This window comes from Equus asinus, chromosome 2 (assembly GCF_041296235.1).
Source record: "Equus asinus isolate D_3611 breed Donkey chromosome 2, EquAss-T2T_v2, whole genome shotgun sequence".
NCBI classification, from domain to species: Eukaryota; Metazoa; Chordata; class Mammalia; order Perissodactyla; family Equidae; genus Equus; species Equus asinus.
Window position 1 is genome coordinate 86,520,584 of NC_091791.1, and position 27,318 is coordinate 86,547,901.

Here is a 27,318-nt window from a genome sequence, read left to right on the forward strand (position 1 = left end):
GATGGAGTGAGAACACCAGGCTGGAGCTGGGGACTGGATTTGAGCTCTGGTGCTGTTTGGGCCAAGGGCGGTCTGCTTCGCTTCTCTGGGCTTGGTTTCCTCATTGGTTTGGGCGAGGGAAATTTCCTTTTAGAGCCAATAGTTAATGTTTTGATTTCTAACCAGCATCCTTATGACTTCGTCCCCCTTTCATTTCAGCCTACACGCTCACTTTCTAGGAAATGTTCAAAGTGTTGCTCACAAGTCCACCTGGGGTCTTCCTGCCTCCTCAGTCCCATTTCCAGACAGAGGAGGAGCCAATCAGATGCAGAGCACAGTTTCTGCAGCCAGCACAGTGGCGCTGGCTGCTGGCGGTGGCCAGAATCCTGGTGTCTGCTCTGGACGGGCTGGAGGAGGGAGGGTGGGGGGATTTCCTGTCCCCAAGTCACGATAGGAAAGACCTGGTCACCCCTCCTCTCTGAAGGGCTCCCTTTGTCCCCTGCTCTGTCCTCCTGCCCTAGAAATGGGGTCACTAGCCCCTAAGAAAATCCCGCCCTTCTCCTCTGTGGTATTCTCCGCGTGTCTTTCTAGTCTTGCTTTCTTCACCCTCACATAGGACCCAAGCTGCTCTTGATTTTGTACATTCTGTCCCTGTATCAGACCATGAAGATGACAGTGTTTCCAAATGTTTGGTTTATCCGAGAGGGAACCAGACTACAAGCTTTGGCAGGGCCCAGGGGACACACATATGAAGCATGCTTTGTGGAAACACCATGCAGCTTGGCAGGGGCTGTGGACTCCAGGGGCCGTCGACACTGCAGCTATATGCAAAGGACAGCTGAGCCCCAGAGACTCAGACTGCAGGACAATGACTTCCGGAGGCTTAGGAAGCCACCCTTCGTGCAGGGAGCCAGTTATAAACTATGACTGAGTCATCCAGTTTGGATTCAGTGCAAAGCCAGGGACAGGGCCACAGGTGGCAGAGGGGTACGTGAGCCTGTGAGCTCCTCCCTAACCCCAAACCACAGGATCGAGCACGCCCTGCCTCATCTGTGATGATCACCATCTGAAAGCGGGCATTAGAGGTTTGGAAGAACCGCGGCTTGCCACCAAAGGGTGATCATCCGCTCGGCCAGAAAACTTGACCCGAGGCCGAGAGGCCTCACAGGGTCAGGCTGAGTTCATCCTTAGTGGGTGCATTCTAAAGTTCCTGCCAGTATCGCACAGGGGCTTAAAACGTTGGACCTAGTGTGAGCCAGCGAGCCCTGAGTCTGAGGCCTGGCTCTGCCACTAAAAGCGCCGTGACCTTAAGAAGCATGGACTCAGGTAGAGACCAGCCTCCTGCTAGGGCCGTGACCACCCACAGACAGCACCTGACAGCCGTCAGCCTGCGCCTGACATCCAGGCTTCCCTTTACCTGCGGCTCTCAGGGCGGTCCGCAGCTCGTAGGAGGACATGGTGCCGGATTTGTCAGCATCGAACTGAAGGAAAAGGTTCTATGGGGAGGAGAGCAGAGGGATGAGAACCAGAGAGCACCAGAGGCCACCCATGGCAGTAACTGGGGGACGGCCAGAGCAGGAGGAGAGATTCCTCACAAGGGCCCCAAGAGCCGAGGGTTGGGTCAGGCCCTCCAGAAGGAGTTGGTCCCTTTTGCTTTCCTTCTCCTTCTGGGCAGAAACATTGCAGTACTTCCGTCAGTCTCAGAAGTAAGTATTGGGATTCTGTCACCATTTCTTCCCTTCTGACCTTTCCAGATAAAATCCTCTAGCCTGCAGCAACTTGGCCTTTTAAAACCCCCTTCTGCTCTAGGCTTCTAGAATCCCCCAGCGGGTTACATACCGTCCACTTCTTCAGTTTGTTCCAGAACACTTTGAATGCACTAAACTCCAGCATCCCGTTGCCACTGGTCTGTGCAGGGGGCATTAAGGAAGGAAGCCGTGAACAACCTTTCAACCCAAGGCTCCCGAAGACCCTCAGGCCTGGGACTTCGGTGCGGGGACAATGGGCTGGCACGGGTGACATGGGTCACACAGATTCAGGGCTCTGAGAGAGGTGGTTTAATTATTAAACCACGGACATCTGAAGAGTGCAGAGGAGAGGTGGGGCCAGCATGAGAAGTTTCGAAAAAGCACACACAAAAAAGCTCTCATGCCCTTGGATGGGCCCCCAAAGTGACAAGACCCCCCTATCTCTTCAAGAACGTTCCCCCCACTGGCCAGTCTGAGCCTTAATTCCATTCCAACTCTAGCACCAGGCGTCTCCCAGGTTTTGGTTATTCTCTGTGAAGAAGCCTATCCTGCTGGTTAAGGATGCCACATTCTAGGAAGGTCTGTACTACAGAAAAACGCTCAACATCTATTTCTGCCCACGTATTTGGAAGGATACGTCCATTAGAGAAATGATGTTTTTACAGGAAATCAGGCTTAGTTTCTTGAATTTGATGTCCTTTCCTGAAATCACACAGGAAAGCAGAATTCAGTTGACCCCTGATAAGATAAGTCTATCCTTGTCTGCTGAAAGTCTAAGAGTGTGGTTAGACCTGGGGCTGGTGAGGGTGAAGACGTGGTCACTCTTAGGATACTGGTGAGAGTAGAAATTAACATGGCCTTTTGAGAGGAAAATTTGCAAAATATGAAAAATGCCTTAAAAATGGAAATATCCTTCCATCCGTTTATCCTAGTTTTCTTTAAGAATCCCAAGCAAAGAATTACAAATTAAGATTTTTATCATTGGGTTATTTGTAATGGAAAAAATTTAGAAATAATATAAATGACCAATGGAAGGGTATGGGCAATAATTTAGGTTATGTCCATATGATGGATTAGAACACAATCCTTAAGAATCATGTTTTTGAAGCATATTTAATGACCTGGGGAAATGCTTATAAAAACTGAGTTTAAAAGGCATGCTTTAAAGTTACTGGAGAAATTTGAAAGCTCATACACGGCTAGTGGAAATGTAAAAGAATGACTCTGGAAAATACCTGGGCAGTTGCTTATAACATTAAATAGAGTTACCATGTAACCAGCAGTTCTCTTCGCTAGATACCCAAGAGAAATGAAAAGACATGTCCACACAAAAAACTTGTACACGAATGTTCATAGCAGCATTATTCAAAATAGCCAAAAAGTGGCAACAACCTAAACGTCCATCAGTGGATAAATGGATAAACAAAATCTGGTGTAGTCATACAATGGAAGAGATCCAGCTGCAGAAAGGAATGAAGAAGACCTGACAAATGCTACAACATGGATGGACCTGGAAGACATTATGCTAAGTGAAAGAAAGGACCGCATATTATATGATTCCTTTTATATGAAAAGTCCAGAATAGGCAAATCTATAGAAACAGGAAGTAGATTGACTAGCCAGGGGCTCTGGAGAGCGGGGAGTGACTGCTACTGGGTACAGGGGTTCTTTTTAGAGTGATGGAATGTCCTAAAATTGGTCATGGTGATGGTTGTACAACTCTATGAACATACTAAAAACCATTGAATTGTATACTTTAAATGGGTGAATTGTATAGTATCTGAGTTATATCTCAAAGCTGTTATACTAAAAAATAAAATTGTATCTATAATTTAATACCAATTACATGTGTGTACATGCACACACACAGAAACACACGGACCACACATATACATACACAAAGACACACGCACGTGTATGTTAACTGGTTATTTATGGGTGGTGAGATTATTGGTGATTTTCATCTTTGTCATTAGGTCTTTCTGCATTTTCTGGAATTTTCTACCATAAACCTGCATCATTTTTGTAGTCAGGAAATAAGCAATGAAAGCTGTTTTTAAACTCTACTTAAAGTCAGCCCTGGAAAGCAGGTCTGCAGCTCTGAGGAGCAGGGAGCCTGGGGGAGCCGGAGGGGACCCAGGCAGCATGCCGTCACATGTCCCCCACATAGGAGCCCTGGGGTCGCCGGTGGGTGGTGGGTGCGAGCACTTACTCTTTTGCAGCACAGCATTTAAAACATATTCAAGCTTCTCTGCTGTCACCTCCATGTCCTGTGAAAGTGGAGACAATTGTATGGCCTTTAGCACCTTCTTTGTTAGAGCCGTGTGCCCATCTCCTGAGTGGTTGCAGCCTGCTTACTTCTCAGCCCAGAAAGGTTGGGAAAACTGGGCAAGGCATGCTTCTGGACCCCTGATCTGAAGCCCCCAGATGGCGCTTATGTTAGAGGACATTTGGGTCTGAGTCCCCACACGTCTGCAAAGCAGAATCTCCTGGAGAGCTTTGAAAAATGCCCACGCCGGGGCTTACCCTAGGGACCATTTCTATCAGAAGCCCTGCGAGTGTGGCTCATTGATTATTTTCAAAATCTCTAAGGGTGCATTTCAGAATCATTGATCTAAGGTTGCCCACTAAATTCCACTGAACCTCCACATCCACAGCATGTAGAAGCCTGTTAGAAATGCAGAGTCTCAGGCACCACTTCAGATCTCTTGCTGAGGAATCTGCATTTTCCAAGATGCCCGGGTGATTTTTATGTACAGGACAGTTTGAGTAGCAGTGACTTAGGGCTCCTTTTGCCCAGGGTTTTGAACTAGCAGTGTGCAACACAATCACCTGTGGCGTTCTTTTCACACATGCCTGCCCGGGCTCTGCCCCTGGAGCTTTTGAGGCCTGGAGAATGGGGGTTTGGGATGTTCAGCCCTAGTGAAGCGTTGCTGATCCAGCTCAAGCCCCCACTGAGCAGAGGAGGCAAGAAGGATGGAGCCATATGTCCAAGTCATAGGCTGGTTGGGAAAAGAGCAGGACTAGGACCGAAGAACTGAACTCTGGAGGTGCTTTGGTTGTTAAAAAGGTGGAATGAACCTCCTGCAACATTCCCTGCTTCCCTTCCAAGCCAAGATCTCCATTTCTGGTAACTTCTGTCCCTCTCCAGGGACACCAGAGGCTGGGGCAGAGGCTGGGAAGACCCAGGTCCCCCAGGAGTAGCCAGGGCCCCCAAGAAGCAAGCTGAGCAACTGAGAGGGCAGGAAATGGGGGACAGACTGTCCTTCTCCAGTGGCTGGCCCTGGCCCTCAGCTTCCAAAGCTGGCCACGCCTCTGGTGTTAATGGACAAAGTGCTGGTACACAATTGCAATTTAATGGTGGCTTTTCTGAACAATACCGCTTTTGACCAGAGCAGAGAGAGCCTTCTAAAGGCAGTGATTGCTGGGCTGAGTTCAAAGGAGCCAGCTCTTTAAGGCTTTCTCTAGCCTCACAGACAGCTGCTGGGTGGGTCTGAGCTCCTTTGGGTGGCAGACTGGTGTGAGAGGTGTCCTGGAGGAGGTGGTCTTTAGGGCCTCTCAGATGACCAAGGCTGGTCTCACTGCAACTAGCTCCACCGTGCCTCGGGCGCCAGCCCTCTGGGAAGCGTTTCTGATGACACTCTCCTGCATCCCTGGGTGGGAAGCAGGCTCCTCAGCATCGTCGGGGATCAAGGGCAGCCATACCTCACCAGCCACTTGTTCAAACAGGGCCCGGAACTGCTGTTCCTCCTCTGTCTCTTGGCCAGAGAGCGTCGGCTTTGGAGGCTAGAAATCAACCAGAGGAACTTGCATTGGACCCAGAAAAAAGAAACTTGACATTTGCTTTCCCAAGAAATAGCAAAAAAGAAGAGGCTGGGCTGGAGGTGGTTCTGCCCCATGGGAGAAGTCGGGACCTCACGGGCTATTTGGTGGAGCTCAGAACTGGCCTGGACCATTAGCAACAGCTGTCTCGATTTCTTGCGAAGGCTTTTTAGAAGGAGAGTCTGGAAGGACTTCTCAGTGGGACTCTGTGAGCCTGCTGGCCTTAGAGATGAGCCTGCGAAAGGAAGCCAGACTCCTGCCGGGGTTGGGGTCCCAGCCAGGGTGGGCGTCACTCCCTGCACTTCCTCTGTCTTACTGCTCACCACCCTTGACTGTAATTACTTGCTTAATCATCTGTCTTGATAGGTGGTAACATCTTTGAGGTCAGGAGTCTGTTTCTAGCACGGAGCACCAGGACTGGTGCAGGGAAAGGGCTCAGTAAATGTTTTGGGTGTTTTGTCTTGTTTTGCTTTTGGCTTCATTAATAAGGCACAACCCAGAATGGGCAGCAAGGAGCGGCAAGTTCCCTTCTCAAAGCAGATCACTGCTGACTTTGGAAGCCTCAGACTGTGCCGGCCGCACCTCACACCTCTTGAAAGTCTTCCAGCCCTTGGACGAGTATAAAACCAGCCCCCGCCTCCTGACAACGCACAACATAGGGAGGAAGTTATGTGTTTCCCCAAGTCCACGGCAAAAGAATCTACCGGCCTCTCTTGTTTTCTTTTTATCGATTATTTTTCTTAAACTGAATATGTTTTAAAGATACTCCATCCCTTTTGCAAGCAGCAGCCGCCTCTCAGCGAACAGAGCGAGTCAGTAGCACAGAGAAAGATCAATCCAAATAAAGCTTTCTACCGAGCACCCACCTGGTTCCATGCTCGTGCCTGCTGGGACCCGAGAGACTAGGAGGGACAAGCCTTGTTCTCCAGGAGGTTGGAACCAAGGTGCCTACCTGATCGCACGTAACCATTTCCTGGACTTCAGAGTTTGAATTGATGCTATGGTTACAAGGACGGGTTCCAGGACAGTCACTGAATCCCACCCTCCCTGGGTCCATGAGAAGACTCACCTCAGGAAGCTCAATGTCTACATTTCCATCCACGTCCCTGTAGGAGCAAAAGCATGTGACTCATTGGCGGCTCACCTTCCTCATTAGGATGTGCTGCCCTAAAGGGCCCAGAGGTATCGGAAGGTTCTGTTCCAACTGGAGCCCTTCTTTTTCAGTGGTGTTTACATTTCACAAGGTCTGCAGACCCCCTGCCCTGACCTCCCTCTCCCCCGTCACTCAGCCCCTGCCCAGCAGGAAAAGAAGAGGGAGGGTGTTTAGCCATCACTCAAGGAACACTCGTAAATTCTGGCCTTCTAGAAGTAAAAGAAGCTAAGCCAGCAGTCCCTCCCTATTTCCTGAGTGCGCCTTAGCAAGGGATATTTATGAAGCGTGACACAGAACAGCAGAGCAGACCCAGAGCTGAGCTCTCTGCATCTTCTAAGGAGGTACAATTCCTTGGAGACAGTCATTCAGCCCGTTGAGGGTTAATCATTTGGGGGGGGCGGATTTTAAAAGATTATAGAGCAAGCTGAGTCAGAACAAAAAACGACTGCCCCGAGCCGCATCCTTTTCCCTGGCCCCGCCCTGAAGGATGTAAATCCTTGCTCCCACTGTGGGAGGTGGGGCGCTGTGTGGTTGTGTGCTTATGTTTGGGGAACGAGGGAAAACCTGGAAACACGTTTATTTTGCTGTTCATATATTTAGGGGAACCCACAGTGTTTGGAAAGCAGTAATACTGAGAGGAGGAGCAGGTTTCAATTTTTGCTGATACTAAAAACCTTTGGAAGAATCCAGTCTTTTAGGTTAAAACCTAAAGCGCTCGCAAAGAAAAACTGCTAAAAACTCAAAGGGAATACAAAGAAGCACACAGTAGCCTCTCTTCCTCCTCGCCCCCTGGCACACACAAAACCCCTTAGAGCTTTCTTATTGTTGTTTGGGACCCTCTCATGAGAACTAAACTGATGCAAATAGAGCTTAATGTGGGTCTTCTCTCCTCAACCTCCAGAGCTGACTCTGGGGCTCCATGTCACAGCAGATTAAACTATCTTGTTCAGGGCAAGCTGAGAATGGCGTCAGCTTTGCCACGTATAAGCTGCCGATAAATGCCAAGGACTCTGACCTCACCCACCAGCAGGACAGAGGAGACACAGAGTAGGATTGGCACAGCCTGGCTTCTCTCTCTCATTCTTGCACCCACAAGAGTCGCCAATCTGTGTGGATGTCGTATGGGTGGCTTTGTGTAGGCAGATACTGGCAATTCACCCTCAGTTTGTCCTGGTATCTGGGAGATGACTGGAGAACAGCTCTCCCGCAGAGTTTTTTAAAGACTTTATTACTTCTAATTAGCTGACGAGAAAAAAACATGCCTCCTGTAATCAGCTTAGGAAACTCAACCAGGCTTTATAATTGGGAGTCTTCTCAATGACTGCCACCAACCTAGTTTTACCCCACTAAACAAGAGATAAAAACCAGAGGAGACCATGTGGCCACAGTTGTCTCTCTCTTGTTGTCTCTGGTCAGTCCTTTGTTGTGGATTGATCTGACTTAAATACAGAATTAGTAGGTTTGCCATTCTCTGCAAACTCTAGAATGTCTCCATTGGGAAAAGAAAGAGATTCTTGTATCTTGAACCAGTTTTTCCTCTGCCGGAGAACAACCAATGGAAAATGGGCAGTAATGGGAAATTTTTTCCATGAAGTAACTGATACAAAATAATTTTGGTGACATTGCCCAGGAGAGGTGGCACAATGTCAGGAATGTAAAACAGTAGGCAGACTGTAGTATAAGCACCAGACCATTAGCTTTTTTGATGGCAATGTAAGTGCCTGACATTAAACTTTCGATTGCTGAGGTGTCCACTTCAAGGGAATTCATTTCAGATAAACAGATTGCCAGCTACACAACCGGATAAAAGAGCCAGGCCACCTCCCCCAGGAAGTTCCCTTTTGTTGGGAAAGCTCTGGTTGACCCAGATAACTGACCACTTGCTTTTCCCTTCCTGTGCTTTAATTCCTGCTCTTATATTTTAAATTCACCAAAAAAGAGTGAGCCCACGAAACCCTAGGCTCCCCACCCTCGACCCCAATAAAAGCGGAATGCCAGGTCCGCTCTGTCTCTCTCTCCCTATGACATTGCCCTGGGGTCCCAGGCTTGCCGTGTGTCTTCCAGGACTTCTGAGTAGTAAACCTTATTTTTTCAAAGTTCCCTCATGGTGGTTACTGAGGTGTGTCTTACAATCATAATAAGCACCACAAGGGCCGGTCCAGCCACAACATCGGCTGGGAAATGTCTGTGGAGGCTCGCCACACCAGGTCCCGGCCAGAGCCTCAGGCATTCTTCACCAATAGCCTCACTATCTATGGGCTGAGACCAACTGCAACAACACGCCAACATTTATTTAAACGGGAGCTGAAAGAACGTGCCATTTTTGAACCTTGCCATAGCCACTGACTTCATTGTGCACAGGAATAAGTCTAGCATCCCTAAATGTGGCTCCCACTCCAGAAGCTTCTTGGTAACAGGGTCTGGAAAACAAAGGGCTCCACCCTTCAGCTGGAGAGAGCAACTTTTTAATAGTTTGTCTGGAGGAGGGAAGGAGTGAAACTAAAGCGGAAATGTATCCTGCTTTGCAAACTGATTGAGAAACCCTCCCGCCTGGTTTCTCAGGTCGATCATGGAAAAGGCAGGAATGGGGTCATGGCTCCCACAGACCCCTGGTGACTTCTCTGTGAAGGAACCACTAAATGAAGAGGGACTCTTGAACCTGTTACTCACTGGGTAATGGCTTTCTTCTCGGAAAAGATCCTCAGGCAGAAATCGGCTTCCTGATGGGGCTCAAAAGTGCTGGGAATCAGGATGTATTCCCCAGGAGGCAGCTTGAAGCGGTCGGAGACTTCTCTCAGGTTGATGAAGGTTTTGCTTCTGGCCTGGGAAGCGTGGTATCTGAAGAAGTCCTTGCTCAGGTGTTCGTCTTTGCCGGGGCACTGTGGTGGGGAAGCAAGGGGGGCGGTTCTCTTGGGAGGGCTGCTGATCTTGGCTCCTTGGACACAGTTTGGGGTCTGGCCATTGAATCTCAGGCATGAGGCCAAGGAGGAACTGAGGACTTAGAACCCAGAGGGTGGACTCTGAAGAGCAGTCTGTTCCTACCCACCTTGTAAATGGCATAGCCGATGGTCAGCACGTTGGCACCAAATCTCTTGAGTTTCCTTCGATCTTTCTGCATCAGGGCTACAAGGAAAGTGCAATCCTCCTGTCCCTCATCTGTCTCAGTCAGGGACAGTTTTATTTGTGGATTGGTCCAAAAGGTATCTGCCATTTGAAAGACACAGGTTATTTCCCTTTCCTTTAACAAAACACAAAAGACACACACACACATATACTCACTCACGCTTCCCTATCGACCTCCACCACAATCTCCCAAACCTGAGAAAATAATTTCCTCTCTCCCTCTTCTGATCGCCTTCTTGCCCTAATTTCCATAAGCCACTATGAGAGGGCGAAGCGTTCTCCCTTTCGTCTCCACCTTGTTTTGAACCATTTCCCATGCAGTCTTTCAAAGACATTCTTCTATGTCTAGTTGGCTACAGTTTGTTCCATCTTATTCTTTCCATTTGGCATTTCAAGGAAATGTGGCTGTCCCCCAGCATCTTTTCAATGGTTGTGCAATTTGAGCAGAGTGGCCCTCACTCCCAGCTCCAAGGGTGAACTTGGATTGGTCTATGCTGGTCCCTCTTGCCTCGGAGAATTAGAACAAAGCCAGTCAGCCCACAGCATTCACCAAGAAATTTCAAGGAATTCCTAATTAGAGGGAAGCTGAGGACTTTTGTTTAATGACCCTTAGGAGTTGTCACTGAGCATTTCAGTGAGGGCTCGGGAAGCCTTGCATGCTCTGGCAGCCCCCCTCTGACTACAAAGAAATCCAGACGGTGGAAGAAGACAACAGAGGAAAGAGGGCAGAACAGAGAATTACAAACAAATGGGCTGATAGAACTATGCCCGAAGCCCGCCTACTTATCCTCTGAACTTTTCAATTATGTGGGACAATAAACCCTTTTTATTGCTAAACTAGTGTGAGTTGTGTTTTCTATTACTTGTAACGGAAAATAATCTAAGCGGTAAAACAAGGGAATTTCTCCAAGCAATTCTTATCCAACTTCCTGCTAAATTCCCGCAGCCTTCTTTTCCCGGTCAGCCCTGAAATCCCATGGTCTGACTCCACGTTTCAGGCTTTCTCTAGGGTCTTGGCCCTGATCCATTGATGGCCCCCGGTTGGACTGGACACTTGGGAATGACAGAGAGAATGACAGGCAGACTACCAACCCAGGAAATTGCGGCAGCCCCCAGCTGTGGAGCCCCGCACCCAGCTTCCTTGATGGACCATCACCTCCCATTTGTGGAGAGCACCCTCCTCCAGGGCATCCGGAGTGAGGTTGCAGATCTCTACTTTGTCAAAATGGGCCTTGAAGTCCCTAAACGCCATCCTGCAACCAAGTGGACAGAGACAATGCATAAGAGGTGATGGTCATGACATGGTCCATTCATTCATTCAATCATCTAACCAACAATTATCCAGTGCCTGCTCCTGTCTTCAAGGAGTGGGGAGACCTCAGGTGTGGGGAGACAGAAAATATACACACAGGCACAAAAGGCAAAGAAAGGTTAAAAAAAAGGTTTAAAATGGGGAAAAAAAGTAAAAACTTAGGCTGACTATATATAAATGCTACAAAGAAAAATAAAGTAAGGTGAAGGATGAGCATGCAGGGGTGGGCGCCATTTTAAACAAGGAGGTAAGGAGGACCTCACTGATCAGATGTGGAAACCTGAAGCATGGGGGACGGGGCACAGTGGCTCTCTGGGGGTTCCAGGCAGAGGGAGAGCAAGGTCCTGAGATGGGTAACTGCTTGATGTGCTCAAGGAACACCAAGAAGACCAATGAGGTGGCACGAGGTGGCATAAAGGGATAAGATCCAAAGATATCGATGGGTCAGGTAGGTCATCATAACGTTTCTGGCTTTGACTCCGAGAAGATAAAGAGCCATGTGAAGGTGTCAAACACAGGAGTAACATGACCCATGGCTGCTGTGTTGAGAAGAGACTTCAGCGGGCACAGAGCCACCAGCTGGGAAGTTAGTCCATCATCCTGCTGAGAGATGAGGGTGAGTCAGTCCAGGCTGGTAGGAGATTTGAGACATCTTCTGAAGGTAGATCCTACAGGACCTGCTGATGGATTGGATGTGGGGGAGGAGAGAATGAAAAAGAGTCAAGATGTTTGGTTTGAGCAACTGGAAGGATAGAGATGAGGGGAAGGCTGTTTTGGAGCAAGTTCGGGAGAGAAGCTCGTTGAGGTTTGGACATGTTAACTTGGGCTGTCTATTAGATATTCAAGGGGACTGTCAAGTAGGCAGTTGAGTATATGGATCTGGAATTCTGGGAAAAGGAGCTGAAGACACAAACCTGGGAGTTATCAATGTACAGACTGTCTTTAAACTCATGCAACAGGGTGAGATCACCTAAAGAGTGGGAGTAGATAGCGAAGAGGGGGCTCCTTGGACTGAGCACTGGGGCACTTCAGTGCTAACAGGTTAGGAGACTAGGAGGGACCAGGACAGGACCTTGAGAAGGAGCCCAGGAAGCAGGAATCCAGGGAGCCCAGTGGCAGCCTTGTCAGTGCTGCTGAGGGATCGAGATGACTAGATTCAGCCAAGTGAGAGCCTATGGTGTCCTTGGTGAGGGCAGGTTCCATGGCATGATGAGCCACACACCATAGCTGAGGGGAGTCAAGAGAGTGAGGGCAGAGAACTGGTGAGTTTTGCCGTAGAGCAGAGGAGAGAAATGGGTTGGTGGCTTGAGTGGGTCAAGAGAGGTTTTTTTCCTTTGAAATAGGTGAAATTATAGCATTGGAATGCTAATGTAAATGATTCAGTAGAAGGGAGAGAATTCATAAATAAAGGGAGCCAGAAAGTTGCAAGAAGTATGTCCTAGAATGGGTGAAAGATGAAAATGGGAAGAGATGGGCTTTTGCGTCAAGATCCCTGGAGGAAAGGCTCCTTACCCAGAGAGCTGATGACTTTAATACCGTGCCCTGCCTGGGGCAGTTTCAGGCCCAGGTGTCAGGGGCAGCTCCTTGAAGAAGGGCAGATGTGGTAGGGGCAGGGCAATGGATCGACCGCAAGGACACTCTTCTCTGCTGGGCCTCTCACTGTCCATTTCCTCATTTCCTCTGCCCCATTTCTCCTTCCTTCTGTGTCAGACCTTCCTTCCACTAGCTTCCACCTTCCACTAGCCTCTCACACTCTGGTTCCTCCCTCCTGCTCATAATTGCCAATTTGGGGGAGGATACTAATGCCAGATCTCAGCTTTTTTCTGCAAGTTCTGCTGTTTTCACGTAACTCATTAACCCAGAGACTCTGTACACAAAATTTAAGGTAAATTTGTCCCTAATTTCTGATTCAACAGATTGTCAATCTCTCAAAACACCTTGCCTGTTTTCCACAGATTTCTCTGACTTATGACCTCATGGTTCCCAATGCAGAGAGGGCTAGCAGGCCACCAAAGTTCATACACTAGGATGGACCAAGGACAGCACCCCACCCCCTCCATCTAGGGCAGGATGTCAGCAGTGATGTGTGTTAATTCTGGGCCAAGGCTCTTAGGAAGCAGGGATGTCTTCTCCAATCTTTCATTTTCCATCTTCTTGCAGATGAGTTTCCTGCGGATGACTGTGTGACGCCAGGGGATGGTGGAGCCACACAACGAAAGGAGCTTGGGTCCTTGAACCACTGCATGGAGAGCCACCCACAGGACAGGAAGGTCCTCCTGCACTGTTGCAATGAGTGAGAAATAAACTTTGTTGCATTTGAGTCTTTGTACGTTTTGAGACTATTTGTTACAGCATCTGGTGTTATCCTGAGTCAGGTGCCTGGAAGTATGGAATCATCATAACAGATTTCTAAAACATGTGATGTCAGCTTAGCAGTTGGGCCGGAGGTTGAAAGGCAATATTAGAGATGGAAAATGGATATCCATGTTGTGAACGGCAAAACATTTGATAAAAATGTTGTTTGTAAAAATATGGAAAACAGAACAAACGCCTAATAAAGCTGTGCTCTAGGGAAAAAGAATAGAAAAAGCTGGAATATTAGTGTGTGCAGGATTTGGCTTGTTGCATTTAATAAGGTGTTAGAAGAAAGAAATGAACTCTGGTAGGAACTGACTGGTTTGAGCACATGAAAGTGAATAGAACCAGAAATCAGAAACCTGTGGTCCTCCAGGGTTGGAAGAGCCAATTGTTTCTAGATCCCACAGGAAAAATAAGACTGAAAAAAGCTTCTAGAGTTGAAGGCCCATTAAAAATGTTCAGTTAAACAAAGAGATTCAGCCCTGTGGGAAGTCTAGATTAGGAATGCGTCCTTCTTCCTTAGGTCTGTATTTTTAGATGCTCTCAAGGCAGCTGCCTTCAAGGGTCTGCCACCAAGCTGGGCCTCGAGAGAATGGACTCTGAGCAGCAGGCTGCCTGTCTTCAAATTCACCGTGCAAACTTGGATGACAGAGAATGCAGACAGGGATGCTGGGCTGGAGACCAGAGGCCCTGCTCATGTTTTCTGGATCTGACTAACCCTCTTGAAACCCTTATACAAACCCGGAGATGGGATGAGTCCCTCACACACGACAGATTAAATTTTCTGCTGACAGGGATGAATATGAAGGATTGGAGACAGATGTATTTGATTTACCCCAAAAAATAAAATAAAAATAAAGAAAGATGGTGCTCCCTAAACCCAAGGTCCTGGGGCAAGTTCACATCCACTATGCAGTTAATACAGAAATGGAAACAGACATGAGCACTGTACCAGAATTCCCCATCGTCGAGGGCAGTGTGACACAGGCGTCTTTGCTCAGCTGGGCTGACGGAATGCCACTCAGAAGAACTAGGAGTGAACAAAGTCAGTGTTTAGGTAGAGGGTCGTGAACAGTGGCCAGAACAACCCCAGCCTTGGGGTGGGGGAGTGCCCCTCCGTAAACCGTGGTTTGCAGTTATGTGAGGAATTGATCCTGGTCAGTGACTACTCACTGGGCCCCAGAAACGTGCCAGGGGATCCAGAGGCTGGTCAGAAAGCACATCTCCAAATGCAGCTAACGGGACCATCTGACCCTCCTCCGTAGGAGACTATCATGGGACCGTCGCAGGAGTTGAACACCACCAGAGAAGCAGAAAGAACCCACTGGAAGCCACAGTAGACTGAAATGTGTGACCTGGAGCACTTGGCTACTCCTCTTTGTTTATAAGGTGACACTTTGAAAAGTGACAATAATTCCTTATGTTCACCCATGCTCGACATCTGATGTACCAGCTTCCTTCTTTACGTGACCTCCCTGGGAAGCCAGGTAGAGTTTTCTGACATATACGTGCCTGTCCTAGGGACAAGAGGGCTCAGGTGAGCAGCCGCCCACTTTCCTCCAAACTCAGGAGTTCCGCCCCCAAGTCCACTGTGTCTCTGTGAGCCCACAGCTGCCTCCAAATAGAAGTTCAGATTGAGTCCCTGCCACTGTGGTGCCATCCCTGTGTGGCCACCTCATCTACACCCTATAGATCCTGACTTCATGGGGAGGACTCAGGAGATCCGAGTGAAGGATTCAGGAGGAGCATCTCTCCAGGTCCCTCGCGCCAGGGTCAGAAGAGCAGACCTAAGAGCCATTATTTTCTTTCTGAGCCGTCACCCTCCAAGTGGCTCACACCCAGATAATGGGCCTGACAGGCTAAGCAGCACTTTCTGCCCTGTTCTCCTAACAGCCAGGGGCAGGATCACGATGGGAACCGGCCTTCCGTCACTCCCAGGCTGAGTGGGGGGAGAGGCGAGCTTGTTTCCAGCCTTGACTCCAGTAAAAACACACTTTCTTTATGTCTCCCTCTGCGTGTTTCCCAGGAGAAGGAAAAAGGGGCCCTTATCCTTTTACAGATCGCATTCTCTAAATCAAGGAACTCCACAGCTCTATTCACTATATGAAGCAGTCTCATTAATTTTGGTTTCAACATTTCTGTTCTTTCCATTTCCGCCAGGAGAGGGAGGCCGATCTCTTCCCTCCTCTGATGTTGGTCTGCTCTGAATCAGTCTCTGACAATGGCCCACAGTTCTGAGAAGGCGGAAGCCAATTGGGGGGATCAGGGGGGACGAGAGGTCATGCTGGGGGGCAGGAGGGATGGGACACAAGAGCAGCCATGTGGAGGACAAGCGGTCCTGGAAATGTGTTCTGGGCCCTCAGGCTGGAGTCTGATTAATAAAGACGAACACCAATGGTTGGTGGCCTGGTGGCTTTGTCTGAGCTGAGGACAAACACCGGCTCAGTTTTCCTCAAGTTCTAGACTTGCTGCAGGGCTCCTCAGAGCCCCACAAGCCATGGATGGGCCAGGGTAGTGGTGGTGGGGAGCCCAAGGGGCAGAGGCCCCAGCCGAGGGAGGAGGGAGTGAAGGAGAGACAGCTCAGGTGGGCCCTGCCTATGGATGTCTAAACATCCCCTGAGGCTAGTCACCTGGGCCACTTCCCAAGGGATGAGGAGGGGACACATATCAAAAATGCAGGCCTACCTTTATAATTGGGGACCAAATAAATAACCCTGGTTGACTGCTCTGTCATGGATGAATTTCCTCTTTCACTTCTATTTCTCTTCTAAGCCACTGGGCATCTGGCCCATGGTCACTGCCCATTAGAGAGAACCCTACAATGACCTGCTTGGCAATATTTCATGGATCCTCACCCCAAAACGCTCATTGCCACCCATACCTCCATCCTAAACACACACACTCATACACACATGTGCACATTGCTTATTACAGCTACTCATATGAGAGATAAAGCCTTTCACATGGGGATATGAAATATCCCATGGGAAGGAATATGTTCACTGACATAAATACAATTCTATGAAAGTTAAAGAGTCATTATAAGAGTCTTCAAGTTTGGGCCCGAGGGCTGGAAGGGGAGGAAGTAAGGCCACCCAGAAGCAGGACAGGACCCCGAATAAGAGCCAGCAGGGAACTGTAGACAAACTACTCCTCCTTCACACTTCTGAACAAGCCAGCCATGGCCCCACAAGCCCCATAAGCAGCAAGAAGGAGGGGACCCACCAGAGAGACAGGGCGGGGACTGACCTGTCGCTCCAGGACCCGTTCCACTCCACGTGACCCCAAGGGTTCCGGACTCTGATGAGTTCGATTTTCTGGCCTCGGCAGTTTACCTAGAAGAGAAAAGCATTGGGAAACATGAAATGATGAATTCATCCATGAGCTCCAGAGTGGGTCCTCTCCAGCCAGGGCTGCCTTTACTGGAAGTGTCGTCTACAACACGCTAAAGAGGTGTCAAAACTCATCAATTCTTAACTGGCTCTCAGGATTTTCTAATTCCTATTGAACACAATGGCTAGCATCACCAATGATATTATATTAATTTCCCCAGAATGGGTATGCTCCATCTGGGAAATGGAGTAGAACTGTAATTAACATGAAATTAGTCCACGTCAGTCTTCAAATGCGTGAGCTTTCTCTCTAGATCGGGATCTCCCCAGAGGCAGGGGTCAAGTCTTATTTGTCTGTGTGTCCTCAGCATCCAGCACAGTGAGTGGTAAAGAGTAATTTTTGGAAGTGCTCATGGAACCATTACTGAGTTTTCTTCATCCTTAGCATCTTATTCACAGGAGAACGATAAGAATATAAGCACATGCTGGGAATTGAAACAACAACAATAAACAAAAAAACACTTCTAAGTCTTCTAAATCCAACATTCTCCCCCTTTCAGGTGTCACATGAAGATCTCTGCTGTTCACACTGAGAAGCCTTGAGCCTGTAAAGACGGATGATTCAGCCACGTCCTTGAACACTCTGCCCTGGAGCAGGAAAGAGGACCAGCGCATTTTAGAAAGATCTTGGAGGAAAGAGAGTGGAAATAAAAGACTTCTATTCATTGACAACCCAGAAATTTTAGCTCTCAGAGCACTTTATCCACATGCATTTGACACAAATTGTAATTTTGATGTGTAAAAATAATTTAAGTTAGTATAACCTCTCCAGAGTTCAAGATGCAGCCTGTAGTTCACCATTTAAGAGGTTCATTGATTGAAATGTTCAGGGAAGGTAAATTCCTTATAGGTGGAGAGAAAGCAAAAGGAACTGAACAGAGATGATGGAAGAATTCTGTTGTTACCTGGAGTAATATTTAGAAGATCTAACATTAAAAACTGTGTGCCTACTCAAGTGAGTGAATGGCAAGGCACGCACGTACAGACAGAGAAGCAGGGACCAACACAAAGAGCTAAAATTCTGAAGAATCCAATTGCATCTCCCACTGTGAACACTCTTCTCACAAACCGCAGTGGGGAGGAAGGCCAGGGCTTCCTCCTGTGTCTCTACTCCTTGCTCGTTGGGAGTGTGTTACTCAAAACATGGGCAGTAACCGGAGGAGACCGGATGCACCTGTGTCCTCTACATACTGGGTTTGAGAGTTGTCCAGGAGAGGCATGGGGGCAAAGAGGGGGGCAAAGTCAGGTTTGGACTTCACTGATTGAACCTGAGAGGGCGCAACCCTTAGCTTGTCTTCCTCTGTCATCTCCTCCTCTTCCCTTCTCTTTCCCATGAGTCCTTCAAGGAGCTCTCCTCCCAACCAAACACTCACTAGAAGCCAGGACGATGCTGTGTGGGGGTCTAGGTGGCCCCCAGGGATCAGTTCCGCCCTGGACTTCAGCTGCAAAGACTAGGATTTGTGACGGTTAGTTTTATGTGTTAACCTCACCGGGCCACGGGGTGCCCAGGTATTTGGTTGTATTTGGTTGGTTCTGGGTGTGTCTGTGAGGGTGTTTCTGGATAAAATTAGCATTTGAATCAGTAGACTGAGTAAAGCAGATGGCCCTCCCTATGTGGGTGGGTCCCATCTAATCAGCCGAAGGTCTGATAGAACAAAAAGGCAGAAGAGAGAATTCACGCTCTCTGCCTGACTGCTGAGTTGGGACTTCGGTCTTCTGCTCTCAGACTGGGACTTATACCATTGGTTCCCCTGGGTCTCAGGCTTTGGAGTTAGACTGGAGCTACATCACTGGCTTTCCTGGGTCTCCACTTACAGATGGCAGGTCATAGGACTTCTCAGCCTCCGTGATCACGTAAGCCAATTCCTCATAACAAATCTCTCTACATATATATATATATAGCCTATTGATTCTGTTTCCCTGGAGAACCCTGACTAGCATAGGACTGATGTGGAATGAGGGAAGAGAAGAAAAAACAAAGACCGGGTTTTCACACCTGCTAAACAAGTTGGGTCCTGTGGTGGAATCACATGTTTCTCTCTTTCCTGCTTTGCTGTTTTGAATTCCAGCCTGCCTCCTTTAGATGAGACATTCTCTGAAATGTCTGAAAGTGTGGTTTAAACTGCGACACACTAAATCAGTATAAGCAACTAGCATTGTCGAGTCTATCCGTGTACTCTGTCAGCAGGGGTTCATGTCGCCTACCTGGTCAATTCCCGTCACAGTGTAGGCATGACCCTTAATGAGACCGAAAGGCGTCCGGGCTTCAGATTCTGCAGCATTTCTGATCTAAAACATGAAAAGAGCAATGTTGAACCCATTGTGTAAGTCAAGCCTTCCCTACCTGGCCAGACCCAGCTCTGTGCCTGGCCCGGCCACGCCTGCTCCCCCAAGTGAGGGCTGTGTGCCTGGAGCATAGAAAATGGGTACACAGGACACCCCTAAGATGGTTAGCAGTGACATACAGCAATTGCCCATCTCTTCCCAGGGTGAGGAGACTCTCATTCCCAGATCAGACTCCAATGAAAAGTTGACTCTTCTGCCCATAAACAGAACAGCTTGAACATCCCCATCATGCAGCACAGCACGAGACAGACGCACAATCACATAAGCAGAAGAGACGATGCGAAGCATATAACAGTATTACATACAGCCCCATGCCACAGACTTCAAAATGGAGAGGAAATGGATAATTTAGTAGCAAAGAATAAATTCCCAAGGTTAATCCAAGAAGAAATAGAAAACTTGAATAGGTTTCAAAAAATAGATGAAGTAAAATGATATGTGCATTTGTATGCATAAAGAAATCAGAAAACAATACTGTTTGATTTCTATCTATTGATATATTTCTTCAGGATATATGAAGTGAGAAAAACAAGTCTCAGAAGAGTATATAGGAAGATTCCATTTAGTACAATCAACCCCCTCCAACCTCCGTGTTTGTGTACATCTGTGCGTGCCTGTTTGTACGAGCAAGGAGAGTAGTATGAAGGGCGCACCCCAGGTATCACGGGGTAGGATTCGGGGAGGAGATAAAAATTTGCCTTTATACCTAATCTCAGGATTGTTCCACCTGACACAGCAAGTATGGCTTGCCTTTCTAATTTGAAAAACATTAAATAAACACTTTTGTTTTAATTAAAATAAACATTGACACCCCTTCCCCCAACAAGTGATACCCTTCCTTGCATGTGGCCAGGGCACCTGGCTTAGACCTCCAGCCCTGGAACAGCACCTGAAATGTGAGCAAGCGAGCGACTTACATCAATGGAGCAGCCCACCAGAGAGCTCCTCTTCAGGGCCTTCTCTAGAATCTCATAGAAGTTCTCTGGAGCCTCTTTAGTTTCGAAGGTCTCTGCTACACCCCCCGTGAAGTCTTCCATGGCCTCGATGGCGTTGCCCCCCTTCAGAGCCTCGTAGCTCCCGTTCAGCCTATAAGGGCAGCAAGAAAGCATGGAAACTGCTGCAGGGAACAAGGAAGGCCACCAGGTGGCACCCCTTAGCCGGAGTTTTCCCAACTTAGTTCTAAGAACCATCTCCAAAAGGCTTGCCCCAGCAGGATAGTGAGGAGGAAGATGGGAAGCAGGGAGGGGGTTTACTTGGAGGAAACAAGAGATCCTGAGCTCTCTGTGAGATAGGCAGTGTGGTGTGCAGGTAAAGAGCCTGGACTCTGGTCCCTGAGTGGCTGCAGGTTCAAGTGCCAGCTCTACCACTTACAAGCCGAGTGATCTTGGGCCAAGTCACTCACTTGGTGTTTCAGTTTCCTAATGTGCAAAATGAGGGTGATGGTTGTATGCTCCCTCCTAGGACTGCCATGAAGTTTAAATGAATCTCTCTCTCTTACTCCCGTTCAGGGGTCTGACCATGAGGGTGTTAGTTATACGTAGACAGAGAGAGAATTGAAGACTTCTCTCTTCCTTTCTGGTCTCACATACTCCCAATCATTTTTCCTCATAGTCTTCTCTTTTACTAATATGACTGTGTGTGTGTGTGTGTGTGTGTGTGTAGATACTTTGCTTGAATTTTAAAATAAACTTTTCCATTTATAAGAGTTTTAGATTTATAGAAAAACTTGCAAATAGTAGAGAGAGTTCCCATATACCCCTCACTCAGTTTCCCTTAATGTTAGCATCTTACATTAGTATGGTACATTTGTTACCTGACTGAACCCATACATTATTATTATTCAAGGCCACACTTTCTTCATATTTCTTTAGCTTTTACCTAACATGCCTTTTCTGTTCCAAAATCCCATCCAGGGTATCATATCATGTTTAGTCCTCATGTCTCCATAGACTCCTCTTGGCTATGACAATTTCTCAGACTTTCCTTGTTTTTGGTGACTTTGACGGTTTTGAGGAATACTGTCAAGTGTTTTGTAGAATGTCCCTGGGTCGAGATCTGTCTGATGCTTTCCTCATGATTAGACTGGAGTTATGGAATTTGGGGGAGGAAGACCACAGATGTGACGTGCCCTTCTGACCCCATCAGGGGTACACACTGTCATCCTGACTTGATGCTGCCTTGACTGCCTGGCTGAGGTGGTGTCTGTCAGGTTTCTCCACTGTGAAGTTCCCTCTCTCTGCCCTTTCCACACTGTCTCTTTGGAAGGACTTCACTTTGCGCAACCCTCACTTAAGGAGTGGGAAGACATGCTCCACCTTCTTGAGGGCGGAGAGTCTGTCACGGACTAATTGCCCTGAGGAACTCAAGGGAGGTTTCGGAGGCATTTAACTGTTTCTCCAAATTGTTTTTTTGTTGTTGTTATGTTAAGAGATGCAACCACCAACCACCTTGAATCAGACTGAGGCCACTGCAAGAGCAGTGCCTGCACAGGTGACCATAGCATGTGGTGTACGTGGAAGCAGGTTTTCCAACTGAGCCTGTGCAAGAAAATACCTCCCTCTCCCTTTTGAATATTCATTCCCCATACGAAATAAAAGGCCTCTGCTTTCCCAGCTCAGGGAGCCACAGCTTTGGAAAAGATTCCACATGGTCTCCTTATTTGCAGCAAATAGATTTTACTTTGTGTGACAACTACTTCTGGTGAAGGCTCTGATTTCAACTTACCAAGAAGCAGACCCACTTTGGTTTGGTATCACATCTACATAAGGCACTTGGAATTCTTCTACATGGCAGACTTGCCTCTTCTCCCCTATTTATTTATATCAGTATGGATTCATGGATATTTATTTTATACTGTGGTTTATAATAAATACTATTTTACTTAATTTGCGGCTCAAATTGTTCCAGCTTTGGCTATTTCCAGCGGCTTCAGTTGGCTCCTGTGTCCCTTTGACATGATCCCATCAGGTTGTGTGTGTGTGTGTGTGTGTGTGTGTGTTTAAACCATGTCCTCAGTTTCTGTCACTACAAGATGCTCTAGGCTCATCTTATGTATTTCCCGCCCCAGTCCTAGAATCACCCTTATCTCCGAGGAGCCCTGGTTCCTTTTATTGGAGAAGAGTTTTAGAAACCAAGACCTGAGAAGAAGGAGTGCTTGTTGCTATGGGATTGTCATTGCTTCTAGGCCCTCTCAGCTGACAAAGCAAGGAAATATACGTATGCATACTAAGCCATGTATATATACATATAACCATAAATATAGCTATATGTAACCATTCCTATTGAACTAAACATGAGTTTATACTGATGTCTCCAACTCTAATTCACTACCACATGTGTCATTTTAGCCTCCCCTCCGTGCTTCTGTGTAACCTCTCACTCCAACAATGAGAACCTGGCTTCCACCATCTGCCATCTATTTACTTGTTTGATTCAGTACATGTATCATGAGATCATAACTGCTGTCCTGTACCCTTGTGAGAAACAACTTTATCAGCCAGAGTACAATGAATGCTTATGTACAATTTCTCTTGATTTAATCTTACAGACTCCACTTATTTCCAAAGTTACTCAGGTCAGCACCTTTCTCTCCTACCCCTTCAGCGAGTTTGCTTCATAGATCTGTAATGCAGTTAGATTGTTTTGTCATAGTCTGCATTTCATCTTGGGATCCCTCACCCCCCCCACATGATTTTTTTAATTCACATATATTAAGGTACACTCTTTATGCCATTAAATTCTACGGGTTTGATAAATACAAATGCATGGTGTCATGTATTCACCATTAAAGTATCATACAGAACAGTTTTACTGCCCTAGGAAAAATTCCCTGTGCTGCACATATTCATCCTTTCCTCCCTCCTTCTCTCCCCGCTGAACCCCTGTGGACCACTGATCTTTTTACCATCTCCATACTTTTGCCTTATTCAAAATGTCATATAATTGAAATCACACAATACGTAGCCTTTTTCAGATTGGCTTCTTTCATTTAGCAATACGCATTTAAGATTCCTTCACGTCTTTTCATGGCTTGATAATGTAATCACAGGACCAGGAACAGAACTTCCCACTCCAAAATATGCCCCTTTGGTATAAGAAGTATTTTGGGCTGATTATTTTTTAAAAAACAGCAGACCCAGGGAAAGCTCTGCAGACTTGGTAGAAGTTACCCATTTGTAAGGGAAATTTACATTTATAGGAGAAATCTCCATAAGGGGGCCTTCCTCTCTGTGCCAGGAAGGAGAGAAGACTAAATCTCTAGAAACTCTGATCAAGAAAGAAGGCATTGACTTAAATCTACAGAACAACTTTGCCCTTGTTTACTGTGCTGATCTCATCTTAACAACAGAACGTCAACACTAGTTTTCAGGGGTGGGGAGCCAGCCAGGAGCATGCACAGAAGAGAAAATCTTGATCTGCCAATCAAAACTCATCCTGCCAGTGCTTCTGCATACCAGCCTGCCCTCCCTAATCCCTTAAGCCTTACTCTATACCCTGGATCAGGGAGACAGAGCTGAGAGCTTTCCTTCTGTCTCCTTACCAATCAATTGCATAATAAACTTTCTTCCCTCGAAGACCGGTGTACCACAGTTGGCTTCCGTGTGCATTGGATGGAGAGAGCTTTTGCTCAGTAACAATAATTCATTGCTTCTTATCACTGAATAATATTTCATTTTCTGGATGTACCATAGTTTGTTTATCCATCCATCTTGAAGGACATCTTGGTTGCTTCCAGTTTGGGCAATTATGCCTAGTGGTGCTATAAACATTTGTGTGGACATAAGTTTTTATCCAACTCATTTACCAAGGAGTGCAATTGCTGGATCACTTGGTAAGAGTATGTTTAGTTTTGTAAGAAACTGCCAAATTGTCTTCCAAAATGGCTGAACCATTTTGCATTCCCACCAGCAAAGAACGGGAGTTCCTGTTACTCCATGTCCTCGTGTGTGTAGTGATATTTCATTATTGTTTCGGTTAGCAATTTTCCAATGACAAATGATGTTGAACATCTTTCTATGCGCTTATTTGCCATCTGTACATCTATTTTGGTGAGATGTCCTCCTGACCGTTTTTGGCCTCTTTTAACGACCAAAAAATAAACAAAGATTTTCTTTTTAGGAAACCTATTCTTTACTCTTCTCTCTGAGGCAAAGGCCTTAGTTTTCACATTCTGTTGAATCCCACCAGCTGGAGCTCTTGGCCCCAACCTTCTGCACAGCTGCAGGGGGAGGGTTTCCCTATGCTGGGCTCACTGAGAATGAAGCTGCGCCCTGCCCAGCCCTGGAGAGTGCAGGAGCTGGCCCTGGAGAGGAGCCTGCTGAGGTTCCCTAATGGGGGGCTCACTGAGGGGCAGAGTGGGGGCTGGGCTTCCCCAGCTGTGCCTGGAAGGCGTGACCCTCTGCTCCCCTCCAGCCTATCCGATGGCACTGAGGGCATCTGCACAGGCCCGGGGCGGGGGGCAGGTGGGCAGGGGGCACCTGTGCTTTTTCTTTGATGGCTTTAATTCTGTCCTGCTGATTTCAAGGTTAATTTAACCCAGTTTACCTTGACTTTATTTTGCCACTTGTGTGCCCCCCTTGGAGGTAAAAGCATGACTCTCCTTCCTGGTTCCATCTCTGAGGACCTGAGACGGGCTCCCAGGGGAGATCTGCTGTCATCTGAACTCAGAACTCAGACTGCTGTGGCCTTTCGTGGCCAAGCTGGTGGGCTGGCAACCGAGAGCACTGGAGGGAACTGAGGCCAACAATGCTGCTTCCATTTCACTAGTATGAGGTACCTAGACTAGTCAAATCCACAGAGACAGGAAGCAGAATGGTGGTTGGCAGGGGCTGGGGAGAGGGGTGAGGAGTTAGTGTTTAAAGAGTGCAGACCTTCAGTTTTTCAGGATGAAACAGTTCTGGAGAGGGATGGCGGTGATGGTTGCACAGCAACGTGAATGTACTTAATGCCAGTGAACTGTACACTTAAAAATGGTTAAGATGGCAAATTTTACCACAATTTTTTTTAAAAGAGAAAGGAAGGAGCATTCTAAAGGGAGAAAAATTGATGTCTCGATAGCTATGTGGTTCAAAGCCCGGACTCTTGAGCTACGAAAACGTTTTAGGAAGTATGGAGAACCAAGTGTTGTCAACACATCCAGAATTTCCCTCTGCTTACCCTCCCAGATCTTTCAAAGGCCAGATTCGTGATGCAGGGAGAGAAAGGGGACATATGTCACCTCTATGCCCGAGGATGGGCACACCTAGGCCATGACAGGAAAGCTGCTCCAGCCGCGCTCCTTTTCTACCTCCAACACTGACTGAGCCCCAAGCAGGTGGGCCCCGCCGCGCAGCACCTGTAAACCCAGAGCTTCAGTCCCCCCACTCCATAGAAGCTCCATGAAAAGGCCCGGGGAATAGAGACCAGGCTTCCTGAGACAGGGACCTGCCCACGCCGGGAGCCGGCACTCACTTGGCATATGCTTTTTCCAGCAAGGCACTCCAGAACTCATTGTGGTCAGCGGAGTGGAGGAAGATCAAGCGGTCCCTGAAGGTGGGCAGTCGGTCATCGATCACCACGTCCAGCCACTCACTGTGCTGCCAGAACTGTTACCATGGTAGAGATGGAAATTATGGGAGTAAGTAACATGAGAGGTCCAGCCCCATCTGTAAGTGTTTCTCACTTTGCTTTTTCTCCCTCGGAGCAAACTGCCTTTACAGCCTTGAGGAACACTGCCCGTGGCTTCCATGGTGGGGCCACCTGGACCGTGTCCACTAAGCCACATGCTGAGCATTCCACCCCACCACCGACATTGGCTCAAAGACTTAGTGTCGACCTATCAAAGCCAGGGGCAAGCAGGACAGGACCCACATGTGGACACTCTATGGTGCTCTGAATTAGTTCTTCTCTTTCACAAGAAAAAGGTGGTGTGTACGTGTGGTCTGCTCTTGCACAGCTCGGTTCTCTGTGCTTTTCTACCACCCAGCTTCAGCTTCTGTCTCGGATCTTCCTTCACCTTGAGATTCCTCCTCGCCCAGAGGCAGAGCCTCTGAGACTGACTTTTTGGTCACTCACACACAGAGAGAGGCGGGAGTGAGACAGGTGGACACTCACGCCAGGTGTGCGGATGTGAGGCGAGTGTGCATGTGCACATATGTGTGTGTGTGCTCTTGCATGCTCAGATGCATGTACCTCTGTGTGTGTTTGTGCAAGTGTCTGCGTGTGTTTGTGTGTGTGCATGCATGTGTGTGAGCATGTGCATATGTTTGCACGGATGTGTGTGTGTTCTTTCTCATTCCATTGGCCTAAGAGAGATGCTAAGTTGAGAAGAAAGAGAAAGTCGGAAGAGGAGGGGAGCCATTTACTGACAGCTTTGCGGTGGCATCCTGAGTGTCTATGTCAATGAGTCAACCCCAGTCAGACGGGGCCAACCTGGTGCCTGGCGCAGGTTGTGTGTTTTCTTTTTTGGGGGGGGGCGTGGGAAGATTAGCCCTGAGCCAACATCTGCTGCCAATCCTCCTCTTTCTGCTGAGGAAGACTGGCCCTGAGCTAACATCCGTGCCCATCTTCCTCTACTTTATATGTGGGATGCCTGCCACAGCATGGCTTGCCAAGCGGTGCCACGTCCGCACCTGGGATCCGAACTGGCAAATCCTGGGCTGCCGCAGCGGAATGTGCACACTTAACCGCTGTACCACCGGGCTGGCCCTGGTTGTGTGTGTTTTAAGGAATACTCCCTCAGGCTCTCTGTGATGGGCCCTCAGTGGTATGTCAGGGGGAGTGCCACTGATACTGCCACCTGTCCCAGCTGGGCTCCTCCTTGGGGGCTTTGCCCAGGCGCCTCACCTTCCCAACATGTCACCTCAGGCTGTCTTGGGGGTAATGTGACTTCCAGGTCTGCAGAGGCATTGATGGGGCAAACGTTTAATGGCCAGGCCTGGGCCTCAGGACTTCCTGAAGAGGAGCAGGGTTGCAGGGAGCTCAGGGCTGGCCTTCCAGGGGAGAGCTGGCTCAGAGGGCCTTCTGGGGTGGCGGAGAGATGCCCCCCCAGCCCAGAGGGCTCTGCCGACCTCCCGCCCCAGCACACCTGTGCTGTGGCTGAGGACA

At 48.0% G+C, this 27,318-nt stretch overlaps 1 protein-coding gene across 1 annotated transcript in view; it reads right to left on the minus strand.

Moving 5' to 3' along the window:
- Positions 1 to 27,318, minus strand: part of CAPN9 (calpain 9) — a 48,702-nt gene that overhangs the window by 10,080 nt on the left and 11,304 nt on the right. Inside the window, exons 4-17 of the mRNA XM_014865707.3 lie at positions 25,684 to 25,817; positions 20,151 to 20,319; positions 19,093 to 19,176; positions 16,745 to 16,830; positions 14,448 to 14,525; positions 10,918 to 11,078; positions 9,749 to 9,906; positions 9,373 to 9,581; positions 6,619 to 6,655; positions 5,433 to 5,513; positions 3,940 to 3,997; positions 2,365 to 2,429; positions 1,819 to 1,887; positions 1,397 to 1,475 (exon numbers count right to left, since the gene is read on the minus strand). Of these exons, the coding sequence (XP_014721193.1) occupies positions 1,397 to 1,475; positions 1,819 to 1,887; positions 2,365 to 2,429; positions 3,940 to 3,997; positions 5,433 to 5,513; positions 6,619 to 6,655; positions 9,373 to 9,581; positions 9,749 to 9,906; positions 10,918 to 11,078; positions 14,448 to 14,525; positions 16,745 to 16,830; positions 19,093 to 19,176; positions 20,151 to 20,319; positions 25,684 to 25,817 (1,468 nt within the window). The remainder of the gene's footprint in view (positions 1 to 1,396; positions 1,476 to 1,818; positions 1,888 to 2,364; positions 2,430 to 3,939; positions 3,998 to 5,432; positions 5,514 to 6,618; positions 6,656 to 9,372; positions 9,582 to 9,748; positions 9,907 to 10,917; positions 11,079 to 14,447; positions 14,526 to 16,744; positions 16,831 to 19,092; positions 19,177 to 20,150; positions 20,320 to 25,683; positions 25,818 to 27,318) is intronic.